This window comes from Saccharomyces kudriavzevii (genome assembly GCF_947243775.1).
Source record: "Saccharomyces kudriavzevii IFO 1802 strain IFO1802 genome assembly, chromosome: 7".
NCBI classification, from domain to species: domain Eukaryota; kingdom Fungi; phylum Ascomycota; class Saccharomycetes; order Saccharomycetales; family Saccharomycetaceae; genus Saccharomyces; species Saccharomyces kudriavzevii.
In genome coordinates this window covers 510,443-533,026 of record NC_079278.1, presented here as the reverse complement: position 1 = coordinate 533,026, position 22,584 = coordinate 510,443, and the positions used below count along the sequence as shown (strand labels likewise).

The following is a 22,584-nucleotide window of genomic DNA, read 5'->3' as shown; positions in this document are numbered from 1 at the left end:
TGTATAAAAGTTATATATATCAGCACGAAGATGAGATCGGAAAAAAACACTCACTAGGGCCATTTTGATCTGGCAGCGCCCGGCGCGTCTAGCCACTTGCTGCCAACCGCCCAGAAACGGTAATTTGTTTTCGTGTCTCCGCCCGTTTCAGAGCGAATCTTTCCCTTTTGGGACACGCGCCAAGGCCCTCCTGTTTCACGTCTCACGGCGGAATTCTTCACGACTCCACAGTTTATCAGCTATCGTTTCTCCGTCATTGTCGAAGGTCTCTCTCAGCTCATTTAAAAGGGCCTGTTTGCTCTGGTTCACGCGGATGTTCTCAAGAATGTATTCCACCAGCTCGTCTTCGTACACGCCGAGGAATTCACGCACTAGTTCTTCCACGTACCGTGATTTCTTCAGTTTTGCTAGTCTTGCATCCAGTTCCTCTGCCGTAAATGGCAAAACGTCTTCTGCCGCGCTTTCCTCGGTAGACTTTGTTGGCGGCTCTTCGTCCTCCCTGGATTGCTCGTCTTCGCTAGAGCTTTCAACGGAGTGGTCAATGGCCTTCTTAAACTCGAATTTGATTTTGACGTGCTCTGGGCTCCCAGACACATTCTTGTCCGCATCATGGCTCTTGCTCCTTCCGGTGTCTTCGAGGAGGGCGAGGGTGTCAGCCGTTTTTGTAGATGTGAAGTTATCATCGGATATTTGCTTGGACGCCAGTTCCTTTGCATTACCGTTTTTGGCTCTATCTTCCCCGTCCATTCTTTCCTCTTGCTCCTTGAAAGATCTGTGGTGGTCGTAATGGATGTCATTGGCAAGGTGTAACAGTTCTTTCAAGTACAATGAGCGATTTTTTTCCAAATGCTCCTCGTAGTTTCCAGCAGTTATGATATCGGCTCTAATGGATTTTATCTTGGGCTCTACTTCGGTATGTAAATGGTGGAGCAAATCTTCGTATCTGCGGTTTGATTCATCTAGCTCTTTCTGTTCTTTTCTCTTCTCTAAGACGAAGTCGTCCTCCGCGTCGTCCTCCTCCTCCTCCTCTTCTTCCATATTAGCATTGTCGTCATCTGCATTGTCATTTCCTCTAGCGCCTGAATGGTTTTTCTTTATCTGATCAAAAACTTTTTGCATTTGATGTCTTTGACGTTTACTTTCCTCGTACGTAGTCTGCATTTTTTTTTCCTTCTCTATGCTGACAACTTTTGTTCTGAATTCTACTATATCCTTGCACAATTGTTCCAGAGCATCAGGCGGCAAATCGCTTAAAGTGCTGATATCCACTTTATACTGTGTAGAAGAGTTGTCCAGTTGTTCATTCTTCGAATTACTTTCATCTGTTTGGCCTTCAATATCCTTGAAAATGGAATAAAAATTGTCAGCGTTTTCTGGCTTAACATCCAAAACAATTCCTGCTCGATCGTTGATGTATTCTTGTGTGTTTGAATCTAAATGCAATTCAATCTTGAAGTCCTCATGTAGCTTTCTAATAAGAGCGAATAAGGCTGACCAATATTTTAATGTTCCCACAAATGCCTCATCGTCGTCGACCTTATTGAATCTCAAAAAAATATCTTGAGTGTCTAAAAATGATGATAAAGAGGACCAAGCTTCCACCTTTAATGAGGAGTTGCTTTGAGTTTCCGTTAATGCTAAATTCAAACAGCTGCCTAGTAGTGATTCTATCTGTCCATGAGAGAATGAAGAAGAGACCCCTTGTAAAGATATAGTATGAATCTGTTGGTCTAAAGAGATTGGAAGAAATTGCTTGAGCTCTTGATGGTGGGAGGCGCCTACATTGTTTTCGCTAGAAGCATTGCTATTTCCTACTGCAGCGTCTTTGAGTTTGCTTGAAGCAGAGCCCTGATCAGAATTTTTCACAGCCGCATCATCGTTACTGCCTAACGGTGCACCTGGTATGCTGTTTCTGGCATGAACGATATGTTTTAGCGAGTTCTGAAAACGTTGTAAATCATTTTTAAGGATAGGGATGTATCCGGCTTTAGCACTATCACTTTTCCAACCTTCCTGTGATGATAAATACAACTGTGGTGATACGAATACTAGATCTTTCATGCTCCGTAACTACGTTCTTTTTAAAAACTCTTTAGGCTTCGCTAGGTTTCGTCCTGCATCTGTTTTTAGTCCATCCATATTACTTTCACAATTTTTCAGCGGGCATCACCATTACGGAAAAGGTAACAAATAATTCGGCAGTGAGAATTGCCTTTTTCTATACGTATTAATTTCTACAATAAACTATGTCAATACCAATTTTTTATACACGAAATCAGATGTTCATTATCTCCTCTAATGATATGTCATGGTTTATTTCCTTGGCTTCTTTCCAGAATTTACTCAAATGTCTTGATCCGCTATCACATGCAATAATCACAATGTTTGCGCCGGGAGAAAGCCTTTTCGCGACCTTAACAGCAGCTACTGCATTTATAGCTGTACTGCTCCCCACAAAAAGTCCGTCGTTTACTGACAAGTATTTTGCCATCCTAATAGCTTGATTATCATTGACACGTATTGATTCATCAATAAACTCTTCTCCCATGTGAAAATTCTGAGTAATCCTATTCAAACCGATACCTTCTACAATCGTATCCACTTGATGCCTCCTTCTTGTACCTTCCTTTTCAACATAATCGTACATCACGCCATAGTTTACCCTATTATAAAAGCCTGAACCTTGTGGATCTGCAAGAACGACATGGCAGGGAACTTTTGCTTTCTCCTTTAAAAACTTGGCAACTCCGCTAATGGTGCCACCAGTGCCGCAGCCAGCAATGAACGCATCGATATTTCCGTTAGTTTGATGAGCGATTTCCGGACCTGTCGTCTGATAATGTACCTTCCAGTTGGCTTCGTTTTCAAATTGATCGGCAAAAACCGCCCTTACTCCATTACCTTCCTTATTTAAATCATCGCACGCCTTTTTAGCTGCATTTACGTATTGATTTGGATCGACAATACTAGCGGGCTTAACTTTATTAACAGTAGCGCCAAGACTTTCTAATAATGCTAATTTTTCTAACGATGTGTCATCGGGCAAAGAAATGTGTGTCCTATATCCTAATGCATTACAAACTACAGCTATAGAAATACCGGTTGATCCGCTTGTCCCTTCAAACACCCAACCAGGCTCGCCTCTGACAAGCTCGCCGCGTTCCTCAGCTGTTTTAATAATGTTCAACGCCACTCTATCTTTGGCACTTCCTGCTGGGTTACATAATTCTAATTTAGCATAAACGTTAACCCCGATAGCCTTTGTAAGAGATTTAATCTTTACCAGAGGCGTATTTCCTATTAGTTCCTCTACACCGCCTTTTGGCTGCGGAATATCCTGTGTTTTGCATAGCTTATAATATTTGTATGATGTATAAGTGCCGATTAGGACAGCCGCAATAGACAAACATTCATTCCAAGGTAAATAAAAAGTGGTCCTATTCTGCGAACTGGCCATTTTTTTAGTCTTACTATGCTTCCAACTAATATCGAACTCAAGAATTTAATTATATGGGTACCGCATTATTGCATCTATTATTGCAAGACATTTTAAGTTAGGACGTATGAAATTTCATAGCAATGCATTACCCGCATTTCAAAGAGACTATGAGTGGAATCATTGATTTGAGATATATGTAAGTTATCGCGCTAGTATCGGTAGATTTTTCGAGCTGAACTTCCTGAAACTACACACATGATACACTGGACATTTGTCTGAACGATTCTGTGTTGTGAAATTTAATATATCGCCATAGTTATATTCAATGTCTAATGTTACATAACTGTTTAACGTAGTTCACGTAGTCGCCGGCTTGTTTGTAAGCATATCTAATCATAAATTCAAGCACCTTCTTTTTTAACACCCTTTAAGAAAGCAAAGTGGTTAACATAAAGTAACATAGTTTGGGGTTTGCGATAAAGCTCATTCTTTGCTATCTAATACCTGTTTGACAGGTTCGCTTTGATTAATGTACAGATTATATTCCTGGATGTATCTGATGACGGAATTAGGAAGAAGGTACTGTACTGACATTCCACGTCTGATGAAAAGACGAACTTTTGTAGACGAGATATCATTGTAAATAAGCTGTTTGATAATAAGGATATTTCTTCTATGTTCATACATGATATCGTGTGAGAGCAAGAAGGATCGAACGTCTGAACCAGTCCTTTCTACAATTAAACATCCATAATTACCCAAAATATGGTGCAGGTCGGAATCAGCCCACACATGAGACTCACCCATGGATTCGATAAGATCACCCCCTGCCAGTAACATGATTTTAACGCCCATTTTTTCACCATCCACGGTTGTGATCCCACCTCTCTTGATATTTATTTCATGGTTAAAATGGTCTAAGACTTTTGCGGTCCTTGTATAACTTGATTGCAAAGATTCCCAAGCATCAACCATTAACCAAGATGAAGTCCTTTCGCATGCTAATTCACACATACGGACGCGATGATAAGCTGGAGCTAACCCTCGCTTTTGGTAGTTGTCACTAACCGGAGAGAAATAACCACCAACCACTTCAAAGCGCGTCTGTTCGTTGATATCGTCCAAAGCCATTTCAAACATTCTTAAATGTAAGTAGGTTATTGGGGAAAACGATCCACAGGCAACAATGATCAGGGGCAGCTTGTCAGGATCTTGAAGTTTTTTTGTTAGTCTGTGCACAGGAAACTCATAATCTTCTATAGATCTGGCTTGTCTCACAATCGTGTGTGGAACTTCTTCCAAATCAGCAATTTGGCTCTTTAATACGCCTAAATTGCTTGTCGTTGTAACATCCTGCAGAGTAGAGTCAATGCCGTTCAATTGTCCTTCACTTTCTTCTTCCGATGACACATCCCGAGAGAGTGGCTGAAAGTCACTAGTATTTAATGGAATATGGCCCATTCGGTTGCCTGAGTTAGCAGTTTTCTTCCTTGATGACAGCGTCTTGTAAATATCAAGATTGAAAGGAGCATCAATCGAAGAATTGTAATCAGCCAAAACATATGGAACTATGGGCCCGGATTTTGGTATAGTGTGCTTTGGGTCTGGCGGTGGTTGCAGCTCTTCATTTGGTTGTGGTGGTTTAAAATCGGGTGCTTTGGTGGGATCCATTACGTAATATATGCAATTTTTTTTTCTTCTCCACTCCAAGTTATCTCTCTGTTTAGCTGTTGGACAGTATTATCTAGGCTAATGTATAGACGTTCGTCTAGTTTCTAGTTTATTGTTGTCGCTCTGGCTTAATTTCCATTGTTATTTTTCTTAGAAACGATATCGTCACAGCTAGGCATCAAGGGTAGTACATGATAAAAGCGGAAAGAATGGTCAGAAATTTCATATCCGCCTAATATTACATTATAACCACTCAAGAAAATCAATTTGACACTGCAGCATTGAACCGAATTCCAGCGCTAATGTTTACAACATCCGCATATAAATATTGAGGCATACTCATAGGGTATACTAGTTGTTGATTTTTGATTACCCGTTGTTTCAAAAGAAATAAAAATGTGTCGATCCTATTTTTAATCATTTCGAACAGTTTGCGTAATTTTAAGACTTACTCCGGAGTATATACAAAGAAACCAAACTTTCTCTATTTCTGAAACTAGTTTCGGTGAGTTGCAGTATATGAACAGAGTCACTTACATTAAATAATGGGGCTGAAGAAATTTTTCAAAATCAAGCCTCCAGAGGAGGCCACACCTGAACAAAACAAAGACACCTTGATGGAATTGGGTATTAGTGTCAAAAATCCGAACAAGAAAAGAAGAGACAAATTTTCCGCTTACGGTAAGTTTGCAAATGATAAAGCAGAAGATAAGGTATACGCACCACCAGGTTATGAACAGTATGCTAGACCACGGGAGGAACTTGAAGACTTGAATGCTTCTCCCCTAGATGCCAGTGCTAACGAAGCAATTGCTAGCCCTGTTAACGCTTCAAGTGGCACGGAAGATCAAAGAAACGCTGCAGAATCCAACTCTATGCCGGATCCTTACGCTATCGAAAATGATGACTACCGATATGATGACGACCCTTATGCAAGATTTCAAGCTAATAAGAGTAATGGTGGAAGTAGCGCCAACGCTTCGGTATACAACAGCTCTGGAGGGGGATATAACAGCACATTCTTGAATTCTTATAACAATGATGGCTTGAATGGCAATCAAAGTACTGCAAATAGCTGGGCGAGCGCAAACGTTAACAAAAACTCAAATCAATCAAGCGGCAATTCGAACCCAGGGTACTCGCAACAAAGGCAACCTCCAGTGTCACGGAATAGCCCAATGGCCGACCAGAGAAACGTTTCATCAAATCCATCGCAAGGAAAAAGGAATCCTCACACTAATATGAATAGTTTCGATGTTGCACATGATCCCTATACCAAAAAATCTGGTGATAGTCGAAATGGGAGCTCCTCCAACGCAAACCCATATGCCTCCATGGCAAGCGACTCGTATAGTAATACGAATCGAAACCGTTCCGCAAACCCATACTCTAGAAGAAACACAAGTCAACCGCAATCGCAGCCTGCCCCAATGACCTATACCCCGTCCTTTATTGCTGCTAACGAAGGAAACCCCAGAAATGAGGTTGATTTAAACGAAGAACGCAGAGCGGGTGAATTTGACTTCGAAGAAGTCTATGCCGGTACGTCTGCGGAAAACAGGGCAGCATTAGATGAGCCCGATCTGAATGCTGTGATGACGAATGATGATTCCGTAGACTTAAACGCATCCGAGGTAGATCACAGTTTAAGACAACAACAACAACAACAGCAGTGGTTTATGGATGAACAGCAGCAGGAGCAGCAAGACTTTAACGCAACAAATGAGCAGTATGGAGATCAAAGGGGTTATAAAACATTCGAAGAGATACAAAAGGAAGAGGAAGCTCGCCAACAGCAGGAAGAAGATGAAGCAGTGGATGAAATCAAGCAAGAGATTAAGTTTACTAAACAAAGTTCCGTAGCTTCTACTAGAAATACGCTAAAAATGGCCCAAGACGCTGAAAGATCTGGTATGAACACACTAGGTTTGCTAGGTCATCAAAGTGAACAGTTGAATAGCGTGGAAGGAAACCTAGATTTGATGAAAGTACAAAATAAGGTGGCCGACGAAAAAGTTGCAGAATTAAAAAAGTTGAATCGTAGTATATTAGCGGTTCATGTTTCCAATCCATTCAATTCTAAAAGAAGGAGAAGGGAGAGGGAAGAGCAACTGAAGAATAGAAAAATTGAAGAAAAGTTGATGAGAGAACAAACAAATCAACAAATCTCGAAGTCAACTCAAAGGATAGAAGGTGCTATGAATGCAAATAATAATATCAGTGAAGTGCGTGAAAGATATCAAAGACAGAATGTTTTAGAAAAGGCAAAAAGATATCAATTCGAGAACAACGAAGAAGATGACGAAATGGAGTTGGAAATTGACAGGAATTTGGATCAAATTCAGCAGGTTAGTAATCGTTTAAAGAAAATGGCTTTGACGACTGGTCAAGAATTAGACTCCCAGCAAAAACGTCTTAACAACATTGAGGAAAGCACTGATGACCTAGACATCAATCTTCATATGAATACTAATAGGTTGGCTGGTATCAGATAGAATTAGGTTTATAATAACTATGTAATCTTTCTTTTAGTATTTTTAATGATCTGATAAGGAAGTTTAGAGGCAAAAACGAACAAGTAATGAAGGAAGGCGTTGGGAGGAGTTTTTTTTTCATTTTAATGTTTAGTTCCCAATACAAAGGTTAAGGTTTTAACAACCTATAGATGGGCAAAGTAATGAAATATCAAAAAGAAGAGACAAAAAAATACGAGAAAAGCTGCAACACTGTTATATTTTTTGGATCCCTCAAATGTCCCACTGTAAAGATGTGATTGCTAAACAGAGTAACACTAGGTCAAATTTAGAGAAAGGTACCAGTGATTACTTCAACCGGCCTTCTGAAGTGCGGACCACGATTCCTTTTTTGCGGGGGGTAATCAAGGATAATGGGGCGCTTGCGTGGCCGTGAGCTTAGGAACAGGAATCTCTTCGAAAACAGGGGGGGTTGGCAGTTTGGGAACAAGCGCTTCGCCATCTTTTATATAAAGGGGTCAATGATATTCCGTCCTCTTCAATCACTTTCTCGAGCAACAAATGTCATTTCTATATAATTTGAATGTTAAATAAAATCAATCAACAAGCAAATTAACAAGAACACAAAACCCCTAACGCACGATCGAACACACAGAAATGACAAGAACAAATAAATGGACTGAGCGTGAATCAAAAGCTGATCCAAAATACTTTTCACACACCGGTAACTACGGCGAATCTCCAAATCATATCAAGAAACAAGGTTCCGGCAAAGGCAACTGGGGTAAGCCAGGTGACGAAATCAATGACTTAATTGATAGCGGCGAAATACCTCCAGTATTTAAGAAAGATAGAAGAGGTTCAAACTCTCAAACGCATAAAAACGTCCAAAACGAATGAGGACGCTCACAAGATGAAAGGCTCTCCAAGCTATCAGAAATGATCACTTTACTCTATTAATTCATACATATATATATATATTTCTTTGCATGCCTTTTAATGGCTTATGTAATAAAGATTTCTTATATCCGTTTCATCTTAAGTCTAATGAATTTTTTGAACATGAGATCAGATGGTCATTCCTTTCTTTTGGTTCCTCGCAATGTACAACTCCCTTTGAGATTCTACTCTTTTGACGATGACGTCTTTAGTTAAGTATTCGCTAAACTTCCCGCCTGCCTTGAGAACAGCCGTGCCAATATGATATTTTTCCCAGTTATACTGAGCTAATGTGTCAGAGTCAGCATCAATGACAACGGCATCAACATATCTACAACTTAGAACACTAAGGGCACGTTCCTTCATCGTCATGATAGTACTTGAGTAATCGCTTGTGGTGATGCCAACGACCAATACCTTATCAGGGTGAAGATCCAGTTTCAATTTTCTTAACTGATCAATATCCCCCATGTGGAACAAATCAAAGTCCCCATCAACATAAGCACAATCTTCTACATTGAAATCATATCCGCCATTTACCAAGACGTTACCTAGGCCTCTTTGAAAAACGTAACAGTATTTTGAAACCGCATCTTCACCAACTGAATAGAAACTTAACTCTCGAATACTAGGATAGTAATCAGGATGGGATGGCGGCAACGACTTTTTTGTTAATATTCTGTGTATAATCTCAGTCGTACTCACACCGTGGGTTCTTTTAACAACTTTGAAGCGTCTCATCTCTTTCACTAGTTTATAGCAATCTTCTCCGTTAGCATCTAGGGTGATGTCATCACCATGAACAACATATCGGCATTGATACCTATCCATCCAAGCGGGATCTGTAACGTACGGTGCAGCTTCAACCACTTCGGAACACCACCTATTTGATCTGGTGTGCTCATATCTTTCTAAGGAATTCATCACTGGCGATCCCTTATTATGTTGAATATCTTCATCAGTATGCACACCACAAAAAAGTTTACCATTTTCCTTCGAAACTGTTCGACGAGCCTGCAGGATAGCCCCTGCATGCCCGTGATGCGTGAAGTCAAAGCAGCCGTCTATCCAAACTTTCTCTGTGTCTAATTTTACCGTCATTCAGTGGATATATTCCAATGCCATAATCTTAGAGTGGCTTTGTCTCGAAGAAGTTTGAGACAAAGCTAGCCATATCTGCTGCATTCCTGTTTCTTATTTTGGTAGCTCGCACACGATCCGTGCCACGCGATAATAAAAACTATGGCTCAACAATTACGCAAGGCTAGCATGGTGGCTGGAATACCATTCTTCAAAAGTTATTAGCCTTTTGATACTGGTTATCCACAGTCTTGTTCTTTCGTCAATCATAATGTTAGCAGCACTTTGGCCTCCTTGAATTTTGGAATGAGCACTGCGAGCATGAATCCCCACGCTGGTGACTCCGATGGGCCAGGCTACATTACCGATACTGAGTTTCATGTAAGACTGAATGGCCAAGTTAGTCTGTTTAGGTTGCTGTAAGTGATAAAGAACACTAGCAAGGGAAATCAGTAAATCCGAGCCGAGCGAGCCTCTTCGCAATTGCAATAGTAATGGGAAGAGCGCTTTCTTAGTATCTAGAAACAACTCCGGATGATATTCTTCTAGGGATACCTTCCAATGAGATAATACTTCGTGAATATATAAATTACATTTCATTGACAAAGAGAAATCGTCTTCAGTTGATCCAATCTGAAACGGATCGATAGTTGTAGAAGTACTTTCATCCTGAGCTATGGTTTCTAGTATTCTTTCTGGCCGAGTTCCTAATTTATTAATCGTCGTGATAAACTCTTCATCCGACTGATCATCCGACGAAACTTCCCCATTTACACTCTCGCCTTGTTCTACTTGTCGCGGTATTTCGTCAATTCTTGCACATTCCTGTACCTGGGATCTCTTATGGGATAATGGCTGACTATCTTTAGAGTAGGTTAGCTCCTTTTGTTTTTTGGAAATCTCTGCCTTTAAGATACTTCCCAAGTCTAGATCCATTTTCCTCTATAATTACTTGAAAAACTGAAAAAACTACACAGCATTTCCCTTAGAAGCTCCTTTTTGAACTCATTTCTTTTCTTTCAAAACTTTTTTTATTTCTAAGCGAGAATGGTATAAATCGTGAAAGCTGAAATAAAGGAATAATAAAATATACTTTGTTAGCTCTCCAATATCATTATTAAAAGTAAAGCAGAACGAAATTCATCACTATGAGCAGCAGTACAGCAGCAGCTCCTGCACTTTCTAACAATTCTGCAACTTCTGAGGGGAAGGAGAAATCCGGTAACGTTTCCGGTGATGAGTATCTTTCTCAAGAGGAAGAAGTTTTTGATGGTAACGATATTGAAAACAATGAAACTAAAGTGTACGAAGAATCTCTAGATCTGGACTTGGAGCGTAGTAGTAGACAAGTTTGGCTAGTTAGATTGCCAATGTTTCTGGCAGAGAAATGGAGGGATAGAAATAATCTCCATGGTCAAGAATTAGGCAAGATCAGAATAAACAAGGATGGCAGTAAAATTACACTAGTTTTGAATGAAAATGATAACGATTCTATACCGCACGAATACGACTTAGAGCTTACAAAAAAGGTGGTTGAAAACGAATACGTTTTCACTGAACAAAACTTAAAGAAATATCAACAACGTAAAAGGGAGCTCGAAGCTGATCCTGAGAAGCAAAGGCAAGCTTACCTAAAAAAACAGGAACGTGAAGAAGAACTCAAGAAGAAGCAGCAGCAACAAAAACGTAGAAACAACAGAAAGAAGTTTAATCACAGAGTTATGACGGACAGGGATGGTAGAGATAGATATATACCATATGTTAAAACAATTCCTAAAAAAACCGCCATTGTAGGAACAGTCTGTCATGAATGTCAAGTTATGCCGTCAATGAATGATCCAAATTATCACAAAATTGTTGAGCAGAGAAGGAATATTGTGAAGCTTAATAATAAAGAAAGAATTACAACATTGGATGAAACCGTTGGTGTGACGATGAGTCATACCGGTATGTCTATGAGGTCAGACAACTCTAATTTTTTGAAAGTTGGACGCGAGAAAGCCAAGAGCAACATCAAGTCTATTCGTATGCCAAAGAAGGAGATTCTGGACTATTTGTTCAAATTGTTTGATGAGTATGATTACTGGTCTTTAAAGGGGCTAAAGGAACGTACTAGGCAACCTGAAGCTCATCTAAAGGAATGTTTAGACAAAGTTGCCACTCTTGTAAAGAAAGGCCCATATGCATTCAAGTATACTCTAAGACCAGAGTATAAAAAATTGAAAGAAGAGGAAAGAAAGGCAACCTTAGGTGAGCTAGCTGATGAGCAGACAGGTTCCGCTGGAGAAAATACACAAGGAGATGCTGAAGCTGACTTGGAAGATGAAATAGAAATGGAAGACGTCGTCTAATTCGCACCCAATTTTTTTACTTTGTCTTTTTATGTCCACACAGGGCCTTTACCTCTAATGTCGATTTTTTTAATGTCTACAGTTTTGTTTCAATAATTATTTGTTTATTAATTCTAATTACTCGTATTTAAATACATTTCAGTTATCTGGAAGACTAACTGTTGAAGTATGTGACTGATCGAAAGCGGAAGCGTGACTACATATTACGTATAGCTAAAGAATGAAGTTGGACTGATGCTCCCTTGTTGGTAAATGAGCAGTCGAATATACCGCTTCGATCAGGTGACATTGTTTTTCACAGACCATTCGTTACTATGGAGAACTCTCCATTGCGATATCACACATTTCTATTAATTTGCTGTTGTTCGAGGAAGGTATAATATGCACCTCATTTGATGTACTGAATGAAACTTTTCTTTTCCTGCCTTTATTATCTTCGCTCTTTGAAATATGGGAAATTATTGAAGCCTTTTCTACGGTAGGCTCATCGTCATACGTCGTGGTCACCGTAGCAGTTCTGATCCACCTCCGTCTTCTTGTGTACTTTTTATATGTGTCTGTTGCAGAGGGATTATTCCAGGTATTGTCATAATAAGTAAAGCCCTCATCGGCCCCTGGCTTAACTTTCGTCTTAGCAGTAGAAGCGGAAACCTGGATTGCTCCGTCATTTGTTAAGTCGAGCATCCAATCTTTATCATGCCATTCCCATGCCATTCCAGATTGTTTCTCTGGTAATGTAAACATTTCTGGGCTAGGAGAAGTATTCAGAAACTCATCTGTCCAAGACGCCCTTTCATAGCTCAACATAGTTGATGTCCACCCGATACCAAGCCAGCGGCGTTGGTTTTCAAAAAGAGCAACCTTGAATAGAACAGTCTTTTTGGTATTAGATGTGTTTCCTACTTCGTTCCAAACAAATGACCTTATTTTCTTGTTAACGGAAGCAAACAAACGCCTATTATTATCTGGTCCTCCAAGATCTAAACCTGTTATGAAAAATACAAGTAATCTCACGATGCGGAACTTCCACAGATACCTTCTCATTCTTCTGATCAGTTTAGAGTGATACGTAAGTATATACAGACCTCCCATTAACATCAAATAGTTCGGAGATAGCACAAACATCGTAAGGAAGATGTAAACTGGAGATAAGAATGCAATAGTAAATAATAGTCTCCTAACATCCTGAGCACTTAAAATAGTAATAGGCGATAATACAGCACTAGACTTCATAGAAACTCTATCCATAACATGTATTATATCATCTAATGAAGGGCAAGATGCCATTGTTTCCTGAACGTGCCTATCAATTAACAAATATACCCATATAATACCTACAATCATTAAATGTCCAAAGTACTTTGTAATGAACCCAAAATATATAACACAAACCATAAAGATTATTATTCCAAATAAGTTTGTAGAAATATTGTCATTAGACCATGTGATGATACTCAAAAAATTATCCACTACAATTAAGTATGGGTACAATCTCACCAGCGATCTGGAGACTGTTTTAGGCGTTGAGGTTAATAAAGGAGATGATAAAATAGCCTCTTGATCTTCCTCATAAGCTTGAGCACTTAATCTACCCTTCCGTTTCCTCAAGGCGCTACGGATGTGCTTGTTCTTGCTTTGCGCAGGTCCGGCTACTATTATTTGGTTTGAGTCTGAATTTTCATTATTTATTTCGCTCATAATATCAAATAAATGAAAAATATTAGACCAGACAAGTTGAAATGGCTGCTGAATTCGAAATATGCCGCTTTGCTAAAGTTACTATTGGACAGCTTCTCTTTATATCGTAAAATTTCAACATATATTTTTTTTTTTTTTTTTACAAATGAAAGGTAAAAAACGGCCGCCAAGCATCTGAAAAAAGTGCAGAGCGCTGTCGTTGGTAATGGCATTTACAACAGCACTCTAGGCAAAAGCGTGAAGACTTTTCTTTTCTATTCTACTAGTAGGATTGATAATGATTTTATAATTCAACTAATGACCAACAAGTGAAAGAATGTGTTCTCGGAAACAAACAAAACGTAACACTTCAAATAATTTCGATATTCTAAATCTGTTGTCGTGTGTAGTGTACTGTTATAATATCTGAACTGAATGCCTTTTCTTGAAAACCGTGAGCTAAAGATTCAGTTTGTAGCAAAGTAAATTTCTGTAGGAGTTGTCTTTACAATTCTCGGGGAGTAGGATAAGAATATTGCTTGCTTGTATACCTGAGAAAAACTGTCCATCTACATAAACTATTAAAATTCTACGCTACCGGTTAAACTTAAAAACAGTTGGCGAAGATTTTCCACGAGTAATTAAAAAAGGCAATGATAATAAGAAGCATCATCCGCGTCTCTCTGAATGTATTCTTTTTCCAACAATAACTGAATGCTTCTTCTGAATACGCTCGGAGTAAGATCGAAGCGTGACCTTGTTTGTCTCATAGTTTCTTCCAGTAACTGCTGATGGCTAAATCTTCCTTCTTCTTTCATAATTCGGACAATAGTGGCATTAATTTCCATGCATTTTTCATTTTCATCGGTATCTACCAGAGTCTGCCTCGCAAAATTATCTGATTTATGAGATGATATAGGACCTGCTATAACAGGGACCTTCACTTTCCTGTTTGAAGAAGAAAAGAAATAATTAACGGAGAATTTAATATTTCCCGAATCAGACGATTTCTTCAAAATTTTACATTTGGGCATTGTCGACATTGACGTCACAAGAAATTTCACATCTTCCTTAGGTATATGGGTTAGTTCATGTATCTCTTCTAATGTCAATTCTTCGTAATCCTCGAATAGAAGGAAAATTGCACCAGCATAGACAGAAAAACTTATCTCGTAATAGCCGTTATTGAACTGGCATCCAATCTCGATTACACTTAGATGATGGGCCCACTTTAGCATTCTTTCTTCATATTTTGAAGAGTAGTACTCTTCAAAACTAGCTAAAATCTGAGACATTCTTGGTGGCAATGAAATGCTGTCGTCAATTGGGTTAGTACTTTGAAATGGCCAACTTGTCCTCGTCAAAACTTGTGGAACAAAATTCAAATACTCTATGCTGTTGGTCCTTGAGTCTCTAAATGCTTGCAATATTTCAAAAGATAAACAAACATCTCTCAACATTATCTCGAGTTTTGAAGTAAAAAAAGTCCCCAGAGCGTTCTTTATCATTCGCACCATCCATCTTTCAATTTCTATATTGGACTTCCGCTGCAATAATCTTCTAGACAGTTGCTTTTTATACTTTTTTTCAAAAATATCCTTCTCGGAAAGCATTTCTATTATTTCGGTACTTTCAAGCAAATCTTGCTTAATTTCAACTATTTCAAGACCATCTTCATTTGCTCTTTTCATACAGTAGTCCACGTAGGTAGAAATATACTCCGATGGCAATGGTCCTTCTTTAGAGAAATATGCTGTAAAAACATCGTGAAGTATTGCCAAATCGGCGGGCTTGTTCACAGTTGAGTTATTAAATCGAATAAAACCAAATTTAATCTTGTCCAAAAACAAGCGCTGCCTATGAAACAAATTCACAACTCCTGATGACCAACTAATCGCATTCTGCCCCTTTTTGCGACCGCCATCCTTAAAAGGAATTTTCATGGCTATTTGAGCAATGTAGGATTTGATAGACTCAATGATAGTAATGCGGTACTTCTCTTCGCTAAATAAATCATAAATCTCCTGGAGTAACTTTTCATCTGAAAGTTTCATTGCTTCATGTGTCAGATCTTCGATGACATTTATCAACTTACCCCATATGAGAACATTTCCTAACACAGCCTTTAATTTATTTTGAGAATCTGCATTTAGAAAACAAGAGTCTAAGACATTTTCAAACTGCTTCAAGTTCTTGATTTTCTTCAAGCTCTGAATTGGCGTTAACAGTTTGATATCAATAACTCTATCATAGTATTCTTCTGTTGTGCTAATTAAAACGGGTTCAAAATCCGTCAAGAAAAAGTTATCTCTGTTGTCATGCAACGTTTCCATCATTCCTATTAATATTCTCCAAATACTAGTATGTTTTGCATCCACAAATCCGGAACTACGAATTCCCTCTATGTCTGAAGTTAGTGCTGAAATCAAAGAAGGAGAACATCTTTGCAATATTTCGATTCGGAAAAGATCAAGGCACATGTCATATACCTCCAAGTGTCTATTCGGCTTGCAATAAACTTTGTCCATGTACATCATTAGGTCTCCAATAATTTTAAAACAATGGCATTGTTTCTCCCATAATTCTGCCATTGTTTCGAGAAATTCATAATTACGCGCTTCGTTCCTGAGGGCTGTTTCCCTTGAGAAGCATAATTTTTGAATTAGGTATGTTTTCAATTTATTATATAGTATCGGCCCTTTTCTGTTTAGAACGATTGTGTAAATGGTCCTGTAAACCTGTTCGAAAGAAAGATCGGCCATGTCATCGTTGTAAATGTGATCAATGGCATGCCTAATTATCTTCCACGATTGCTCAAAAGATTGCCCAGAAAGACCAAGTTTTTCTGGAACTATTATCTTTATCTTCTTATTAGTTATCATTTACCACCACCTAAGCTTGAATTTCTTTAACCTCTTCATAATATATGCTAGGAAGCTAATTTCGCCTACGTGTATTAAAACTTATCTAGTCAGGCTACGGCATTATAGCTTCGGGTAACACTCTGTGAAACAATTGAGATATCTGTATTCTTAATATATAACACGTGAAGCACACATCAGATTCATCGATAATACAAAAAATACTAAAACACCATTGCTAGGATGTCATCCTCAGATATATTTGACGTACTGAACATTAAACAAAAATCTAAAAGTCCGACTAATGGCCACACGTCGGTACTCTCGTCCTCCGCCGTCAGCCGAGCTAAACCTCAGGTGACGGGTATGCAAAGGGAACTATTTAACCTATTGGGAGAAAATCAACCTCCTGTTGTTATTCAGTCTGGAAGCAACTTCAAAGAAAAAATGCTTTCAACATCCAAACCATCCCCTTGGTCGTTTGTGGAGTTCAAAGCTAATCGCTTTGTGACTCTACGCCATTGGGTCAAGGGTTCCAAAGAACTAATAGGAGACGAACCAAAGGAATCAGCGTATTCTAAGTTTAATCAGCATCTGTCTATTCCATCGTTTACCAAGGAAGAGTACGAATCTTTTATGAATGAAACAGGAAATCAAGATTTTCTGGAGAATGAAAAGAATCTTAACGACAGCCATGCAAATGAAAGGGTGGATGAAAATAAAAACAATTGGCCCTTTGAGGAAATAATATATTTGTTTAAACTTTGCGAAAAGTATGATTTGCGTTGGTTCTTAATTTTTGACAGATATAACTATAATGAATCACGAACACTTGAAGATCTCAAAGAAAAATTTTATCATATCTGTAGAAATTACTTCAAGGTAAGCAATCCCAGCAACCCACTTCTATCTTCATTAAATTTTTCTGCTGAAAAAGAAGTAGAGAGGAAAAAATATCTACAACGCCTTCTCTCTCGTTCAGCAGCAGAAATTGCTGAAGAAGAAGCTCTGATAGTTGAGTCAAAGAAATTTGAAATGGCTGCTAAGCGAACCCTAGCAGAAAGGGAATCACTGCTAAGGTTATTGGATTCTCCACATTCTGATCAGACGATTACACAATATCTCACATCTCAGGGGATGTCACAGTTATATAACACGCTGTTAACAGACAAGACTAGAAAACGTAAGCACGATCCAAACATTCCTGAAAACCCTTGGATGAAGCAGCAACAGCAATTTGCTCAACATAGACAACTTCAACAAATGGGTGTGAAAAAATCGGATGTTAAAGAGAGCTCTTCCCCCAAGAAGACGAAAAGACAAAGGCAAGAGATTCAGACGGCACTTAAAAGAAAATCAGAAAGCGCATACGCCGAACAATTATTGAGAGATTTTAATTCTGATGAAAGAAAGGCATTGGGTGTGATCACACATGGCGAAAAATTGTCACCAGGAGTGTACCTAAGATCGACAAAACTGTCAACCTTTAAACCTGCGCTACAAAATAAAATCCTCGCTATCCTGCAAGAACTTTCTCTACCTTCTCGTCCCGTGATGCCCTCACATGACATAGTAGAAAGACAAGAAGAGCTTTTAAAAAAGATAAACACTCTGATCGACTTAAAAAAACACGTTGACAAATACGAATTTGGCAGGTCCATCACCAAATGAGCCTTAAGAAATAGTTTCTTTGACTGCTTATGGTAGGAATAACATTGGGTAAAATAGCCGCATGTCGCATGCTTGATTCATAGCATAGCACTTTCTTATACACTTAAGATTAATCACGCTAAATGCTGAATATCAGCTAACAGCTCGCTCCCGAAGGTGCTTAGATTTCACCCTTCAAAATGCAGCATGATTCTTGGTGACCGTTATATATCTTTATATAGTATCGTCATTTATTTTATACAACATAGATTGCGTAGTATTGTTGGAACAATAATCAGCTATCCATTAAATTACTAGTACAAAAAATCGATGTATTCATTCATTCATATCGCTAGAACATTATCATTTACGGTGTTTAAAAGATGACGCTAATTAGAAAACCAGTTAAATAAGACTCAAACTGTCATCGGAGTTAGCGGAAGCTGAAGCCCAAGGATTGCTAATGCAATAGGATCAACGAATGACGACACATAAAATAAAGGAATAAATAAGTATAAGATTATGCAATATTGTCGAATCCCTTTCGTGGATTCCGAAATCCATGAGAAGAACTTCTGATATATCCTATTGACATTATATTAATAATTTTACAAAAAAATGGGATCCTAGGGATTGTTACAGGATTTTAGCGGTAAATGAATATATAGTTTGACGTGCCCATGTAATGTTTGTTTCCACCCGGGAGCTTCTTTTTTTATCTGCTTCGCTGTGTGACATGCCGTTTAAATCGTTCAAAAATTTTCTGAACTGAACAGAGTGGAAATAATACAACTAACGTTGTGATGTATGTCAAATATTTTCAAATAATTAATGAACGAAAATAATCACTGATAAAATGACCACCGTTGACTCAGATTCCGACTATGAATTGTACGTATAAAATAGTTTTTGTAACAAAAGGCCGAATTACTAACTATACTGAAATTAACAGAACACTTTCTGCTAATGCCCTCGCTGCCCTTGAAGAATTTAACAAAGAGCAACAAAAGCATCAAGAAGTTTTCCAAAAGCTTTACGACCAAACTGATGAAGACTTCCAGAAAAAGAAAAAAGAGGAAGGGATAAACCTTTTCAAGGAAGATTGGCAACTCTCTCAATTTTGGTACAGTGACGAGACAGCCGCAATTTTGGCAGATGTGCTATTAGAAGGCGCCGATGAAAACACTGTCATTGCAATCGTTAGTGCTCCATCCGTTTATGCTGCTATTCAGAAGAAACCTATCGGTGAAATTCCAACAAAGCATATTTATCTATATGAATATGATAAAAGATTCGAATTGTTGGCTGGAAATGATCACTTCTTTTTCTACGATTACAATGAACCACTTGAATTGAGTGACAAAACTAAAGGCAAAGTCGATAGACTGTTAATCGACCCACCCTTTTTGAACGAGGACTGCCAGACAAAGTGTATGTATTATAACAAAATTTCCCTTTTCTATTCTTTTATTTCAGTAGGCCTTCGCCTTACTAACATCCTACCATTAAAAATATGCAACAGCCTCCATCACTGCAAAATCTTTGTTAGCACCAAATGATCATTCTAAAACTAAAAATGGAGTCTTCAAGCACCGTCTCATTAGCTGTACAGGTGAAAGAATGTCTAACGTTATATCCAGGGTTTATTCAGACACTAAAATCACGACATTTATCCCAGAGCATTCTAACGGTCTGAGCAATGAATTTAGATGTTACGCAAATTTTGAATGTGCCTCTTGGAACTTTGCTGCTCAAGTTTCCTCTCAATTATGAGAACGGTGAAGAACTAATTAAACTATACTTATATATAATTTGAAATCTTAAGTATAATTTATATTATATTATAAAAAAGATAAGAAATGTCACGTGATTATTTTCCAGTAGACTTAATTATCAGTTTTTATTTTCAGTAAAATAATCTTTAGTATGAATTATACTATAATTTTTTTATTATGTTTTTGATTTCCGAAAGATATAATTTTATTGTAATTTGAGAAGCCGAAATATGGAAATTGAAATTGCTTTTTCTACTTGAACGAATATTTCCTGGAAAAAACTGGCTACTTGCGATATTACAAGCGGCAAGTTTTTCAGGTTCAAAAATCCAAACTAATATTGATAGCTGTTGTATTCAAATTATCTTTCTGATTCCTTAGTGTCCTGTTAGGTTATTCTATTATTCGGTGTTTATGGATTTTAAGTTTTTCGGTCCGATAGCCCCCATTCATCGTTTATTGTTCACTCGAAAAACTGTATCGTTTAAAAAATCCCATATAAGTGTGCAAGGAAAGATGATGTTGCAGCTATAAAACACAATACCCTATACTAATAAACTATCAAATCTGTTCAAATCCAAATTTAAGCCCTAGGTCGAAAGAACAGATAAAAAGATAAACATGTCAAAGATAGAGTCGGTTTTAATTATTGGTGGCTCTGGTTTCCTCGGATTACACTTAATCCAGCAATTTTTTGATATCAATCCCAAACCAGATATACACATTTTTGATGTTAGGGATCTCCCTGAAAAATTGTCGAAACAATTTACTTTCAATGTCAATGATATAAAATTTCATAAGGGTGATTTGACGTCTCCCAATGATATGGAAAATGCTATCAATGAAAGTAAAGCAAATGTCGTTGTTCATTGTGCATCTCCAATGCATGGTCAAAACCCAGATATTTACGACATAGTGAACGTTAAGGGAACCCGTAATGTGATAGACATGTGCAAGAAATGTGGTGTCAATGTACTTGTATATACGTCCTCCGCTGGTGTTATTTTCAACGGGCAGGATGTGCACAATGCAGATGAAACCTGGCCAATCCCAGAAGTTCCTATGGATCCATATAATGAGACAAAAGCTGTCGCCGAAAATATGGTCTTGAAAGCAAATGACCCAGACAATGATTTTTACACTGTTGCTCTTCGCCCAGCTGGTATTTTTGGCCCAGGGGATAGACAATTGGTGCCTGGTCTTAGACAAGTTGCAAAATTGGGGCAATCAAAGTTTCAAATTGGTGACAATAACAATCTGTTCGATTGGACTTACGCTGGAAATGTCGCTGACGCCCATGTATTAGCTGCACAAAAACTGCTTGATCCAAAAACAAGGACAGAGGTCTCTGGTGAAACTTTCTTCATTACCAACGACACCCCCACTTATTTTTGGGCCCTGGCTCGTACAGTTTGGAAAGCAGATGGTCACGTTGCTAAGCATGTTATTGTTCTGAAAAGACCAATTGCTATTTGTGCTGGCTACCTATCAGAATGGGTGTCCAAGTTACTAGGTAAAGAACCTGGTTTGACCCCATTTAGAGTCAAGATTGTGTGTGCATACCGTTATCATAACATTGCTAAGGCTAAGAAGTTGTTAGGTTATACGCCAAGAGTCGGTATCGAAGAAGGCATTAATAAAACATTAGCTTGGATGGACGAAGATTTGTAATAGCAATGGTCTGAAGAAGGCTCTTTGTTCCAACTATGAAAGGAAAATACGATTGACATGGGATATACGATACGCACCATGTATATTTATTTTGTCTTTTTAAATAAATACAAGAATAGAGATATAGATAACCTAAGACATCTCAATGGCTTTTAGGTCAATATGTATGTACATACTCAATTAATCACTGCCCCACGAAGCAAGGAAAATGCGCACATATACATATATGATGTTGAAATTAGATTATAGGATGGGGAAAAACACAATGAATTCAAGTCCGCTGTCAGTTGAATCTCGACATATACGATTATAAGACTTTTTGCTTGATAAAAAATGAGTGCAAACGTTTCATTTGCCAAATACAAATTAAAATCAGAACAATGACTTGAATCACTGTCCACCACATTGCGCGAGAATTCACATGTTCGGATATATCTCTAAAGGATTCTTCACGCTCTCTTACTAGTCGTTGCTCCCTTCTAATTTCCATAACCTTTGAATTCAATACATTGACCTTCCCATGTAAAGTTTTTAAGGTTTCTTTCCTTTTAGAATCTAACATAGCTTCAAAGCCGACTTCAAACTCAACCTCCAATTTCGTTTTGGATTTTCCTACCCAATTTTTCACCTGAGACTGAAAACATATTTTATATTCTCCAGATTCCAATGCCAAAAATGTGAAATCTCCGGAAGGTGAGCTCTGTTGATGGACAACCCTATGATAATTGTCAAACACTTCTTCCACATCTATAATCATGCCGTAATCCTTGCTACTCGGAAGCGGATAATCCTCCAACTTGTCATCGTAAACCCCTAAATTGAAAGAGCCTTTTAAGAGGGTATCTTTGGACAATTCTTTCATGAAGCACTTCCGATCTCCACCATAACCATAGAAATAGAATGCGGAAGCCCTGAAAGGCAACAAAACGAGGGCCAGGAAGATGTAGCGTGACAACATTGACAAGCTTTTCTCTTTTAGATTATGGAAATAAAGAG

General features: G+C 38.3%; 14 protein-coding genes across 14 annotated transcripts; 6 read left to right on the top strand and 8 right to left on the bottom strand.

Moving 5' to 3' along the window:
* Window positions 1-195: 195 nt before the first annotated feature.
* On the bottom strand, window positions 196-2,061 carry SNU71 (Snu71p; the record flags this gene model as incomplete). Its single annotated transcript, XM_056228024.1, has 1 exon — window positions 196-2,061. One exon carries the CDS (start codon window positions 2,059-2,061, stop codon window positions 196-198), a length of 1,866 nt encoding a protein of 621 aa, XP_056087788.1.
* Window positions 2,062-2,275: 214 nt separating this feature from the next.
* Window positions 2,276-3,457, bottom strand: MCY1 (putative cysteine synthase; the record flags this gene model as incomplete). The annotated part of the gene is made up of 1 exon (XM_056228023.1): window positions 2,276-3,457. The coding sequence occupies one exon, from the start codon at window positions 3,455-3,457 to the stop codon at window positions 2,276-2,278; it is 1,182 nt and encodes a 393-aa protein (XP_056087787.1).
* A 465-nt stretch (window positions 3,458-3,922) lies between these two features.
* On the bottom strand, window positions 3,923-5,110 carry NMA2 (nicotinamide-nucleotide adenylyltransferase NMA2; the record flags this gene model as incomplete). Its single annotated transcript, XM_056228022.1, has 1 exon — window positions 3,923-5,110. The coding sequence occupies one exon, from the start codon at window positions 5,108-5,110 to the stop codon at window positions 3,923-3,925; it is 1,188 nt and encodes a 395-aa protein (XP_056087786.1).
* Window positions 5,111-5,655: 545 nt separating this feature from the next.
* On the top strand, window positions 5,656-7,605 carry SEC9 (Sec9p; the record flags this gene model as incomplete). The annotated part of the gene is made up of 1 exon (XM_056228021.1): window positions 5,656-7,605. The coding sequence occupies one exon, from the start codon at window positions 5,656-5,658 to the stop codon at window positions 7,603-7,605; it is 1,950 nt and encodes a 649-aa protein (XP_056087785.1).
* A 636-nt stretch (window positions 7,606-8,241) lies between these two features.
* STF2 (ATPase-stabilizing factor family protein) lies at window positions 8,242-8,484 on the top strand (the record flags this gene model as incomplete). The annotated part of the gene is made up of 1 exon (XM_056228020.1): window positions 8,242-8,484. One exon carries the CDS (start codon window positions 8,242-8,244, stop codon window positions 8,482-8,484), a length of 243 nt encoding a protein of 80 aa, XP_056087784.1.
* Window positions 8,485-8,652: 168 nt separating this feature from the next.
* ECT1 (ethanolamine-phosphate cytidylyltransferase) lies at window positions 8,653-9,624 on the bottom strand (the record flags this gene model as incomplete). The annotated part of the gene is made up of 1 exon (XM_056228019.1): window positions 8,653-9,624. The coding sequence occupies one exon, from the start codon at window positions 9,622-9,624 to the stop codon at window positions 8,653-8,655; it is 972 nt and encodes a 323-aa protein (XP_056087783.1).
* Window positions 9,625-9,777: 153 nt separating this feature from the next.
* PRP18 (mRNA splicing protein PRP18) lies at window positions 9,778-10,539 on the bottom strand (the record flags this gene model as incomplete). The annotated part of the gene is made up of 1 exon (XM_056228018.1): window positions 9,778-10,539. One exon carries the CDS (start codon window positions 10,537-10,539, stop codon window positions 9,778-9,780), a length of 762 nt encoding a protein of 253 aa, XP_056087782.1.
* A 212-nt stretch (window positions 10,540-10,751) lies between these two features.
* On the top strand, window positions 10,752-11,954 carry TFG2 (transcription factor IIF subunit TFG2; the record flags this gene model as incomplete). The annotated part of the gene is made up of 1 exon (XM_056228017.1): window positions 10,752-11,954. The coding sequence occupies one exon, from the start codon at window positions 10,752-10,754 to the stop codon at window positions 11,952-11,954; it is 1,203 nt and encodes a 400-aa protein (XP_056087781.1).
* Window positions 11,955-12,266: 312 nt separating this feature from the next.
* On the bottom strand, window positions 12,267-13,652 carry PEX31 (peroxisome biogenesis protein; the record flags this gene model as incomplete). The annotated part of the gene is made up of 1 exon (XM_056228016.1): window positions 12,267-13,652. The coding sequence occupies one exon, from the start codon at window positions 13,650-13,652 to the stop codon at window positions 12,267-12,269; it is 1,386 nt and encodes a 461-aa protein (XP_056087780.1).
* Window positions 13,653-14,272: 620 nt separating this feature from the next.
* Window positions 14,273-16,513, bottom strand: CUL3 (cullin CUL3; the record flags this gene model as incomplete). The annotated part of the gene is made up of 1 exon (XM_056228015.1): window positions 14,273-16,513. The coding sequence occupies one exon, from the start codon at window positions 16,511-16,513 to the stop codon at window positions 14,273-14,275; it is 2,241 nt and encodes a 746-aa protein (XP_056087779.1).
* Window positions 16,514-16,735: 222 nt separating this feature from the next.
* SWC4 (Swc4p) lies at window positions 16,736-18,163 on the top strand (the record flags this gene model as incomplete). Its single annotated transcript, XM_056228013.1, has 1 exon — window positions 16,736-18,163. The coding sequence occupies one exon, from the start codon at window positions 16,736-16,738 to the stop codon at window positions 18,161-18,163; it is 1,428 nt and encodes a 475-aa protein (XP_056087778.1).
* An 835-nt stretch (window positions 18,164-18,998) lies between these two features.
* On the top strand, window positions 18,999-19,915 carry EFM5 (protein-lysine N-methyltransferase; the record flags this gene model as incomplete). The annotated part of the gene is made up of 3 exons (XM_056228012.1): window positions 18,999-19,033; window positions 19,095-19,573; window positions 19,665-19,915. The coding sequence occupies 3 exons, from the start codon at window positions 18,999-19,001 to the stop codon at window positions 19,913-19,915; spliced, it is 765 nt and encodes a 254-aa protein (XP_056087777.1).
* Window positions 19,916-20,538: 623 nt separating this feature from the next.
* Window positions 20,539-21,588, top strand: ERG26 (sterol-4-alpha-carboxylate 3-dehydrogenase (decarboxylating); the record flags this gene model as incomplete). Its single annotated transcript, XM_056228011.1, has 1 exon — window positions 20,539-21,588. One exon carries the CDS (start codon window positions 20,539-20,541, stop codon window positions 21,586-21,588), a length of 1,050 nt encoding a protein of 349 aa, XP_056087776.1.
* Window positions 21,589-21,895: 307 nt separating this feature from the next.
* On the bottom strand, window positions 21,896-22,546 carry ERP6 (Erp6p; the record flags this gene model as incomplete). Its single annotated transcript, XM_056228010.1, has 1 exon — window positions 21,896-22,546. The coding sequence occupies one exon, from the start codon at window positions 22,544-22,546 to the stop codon at window positions 21,896-21,898; it is 651 nt and encodes a 216-aa protein (XP_056087775.1).
* Window positions 22,547-22,584: the final 38 nt, after the last annotated feature.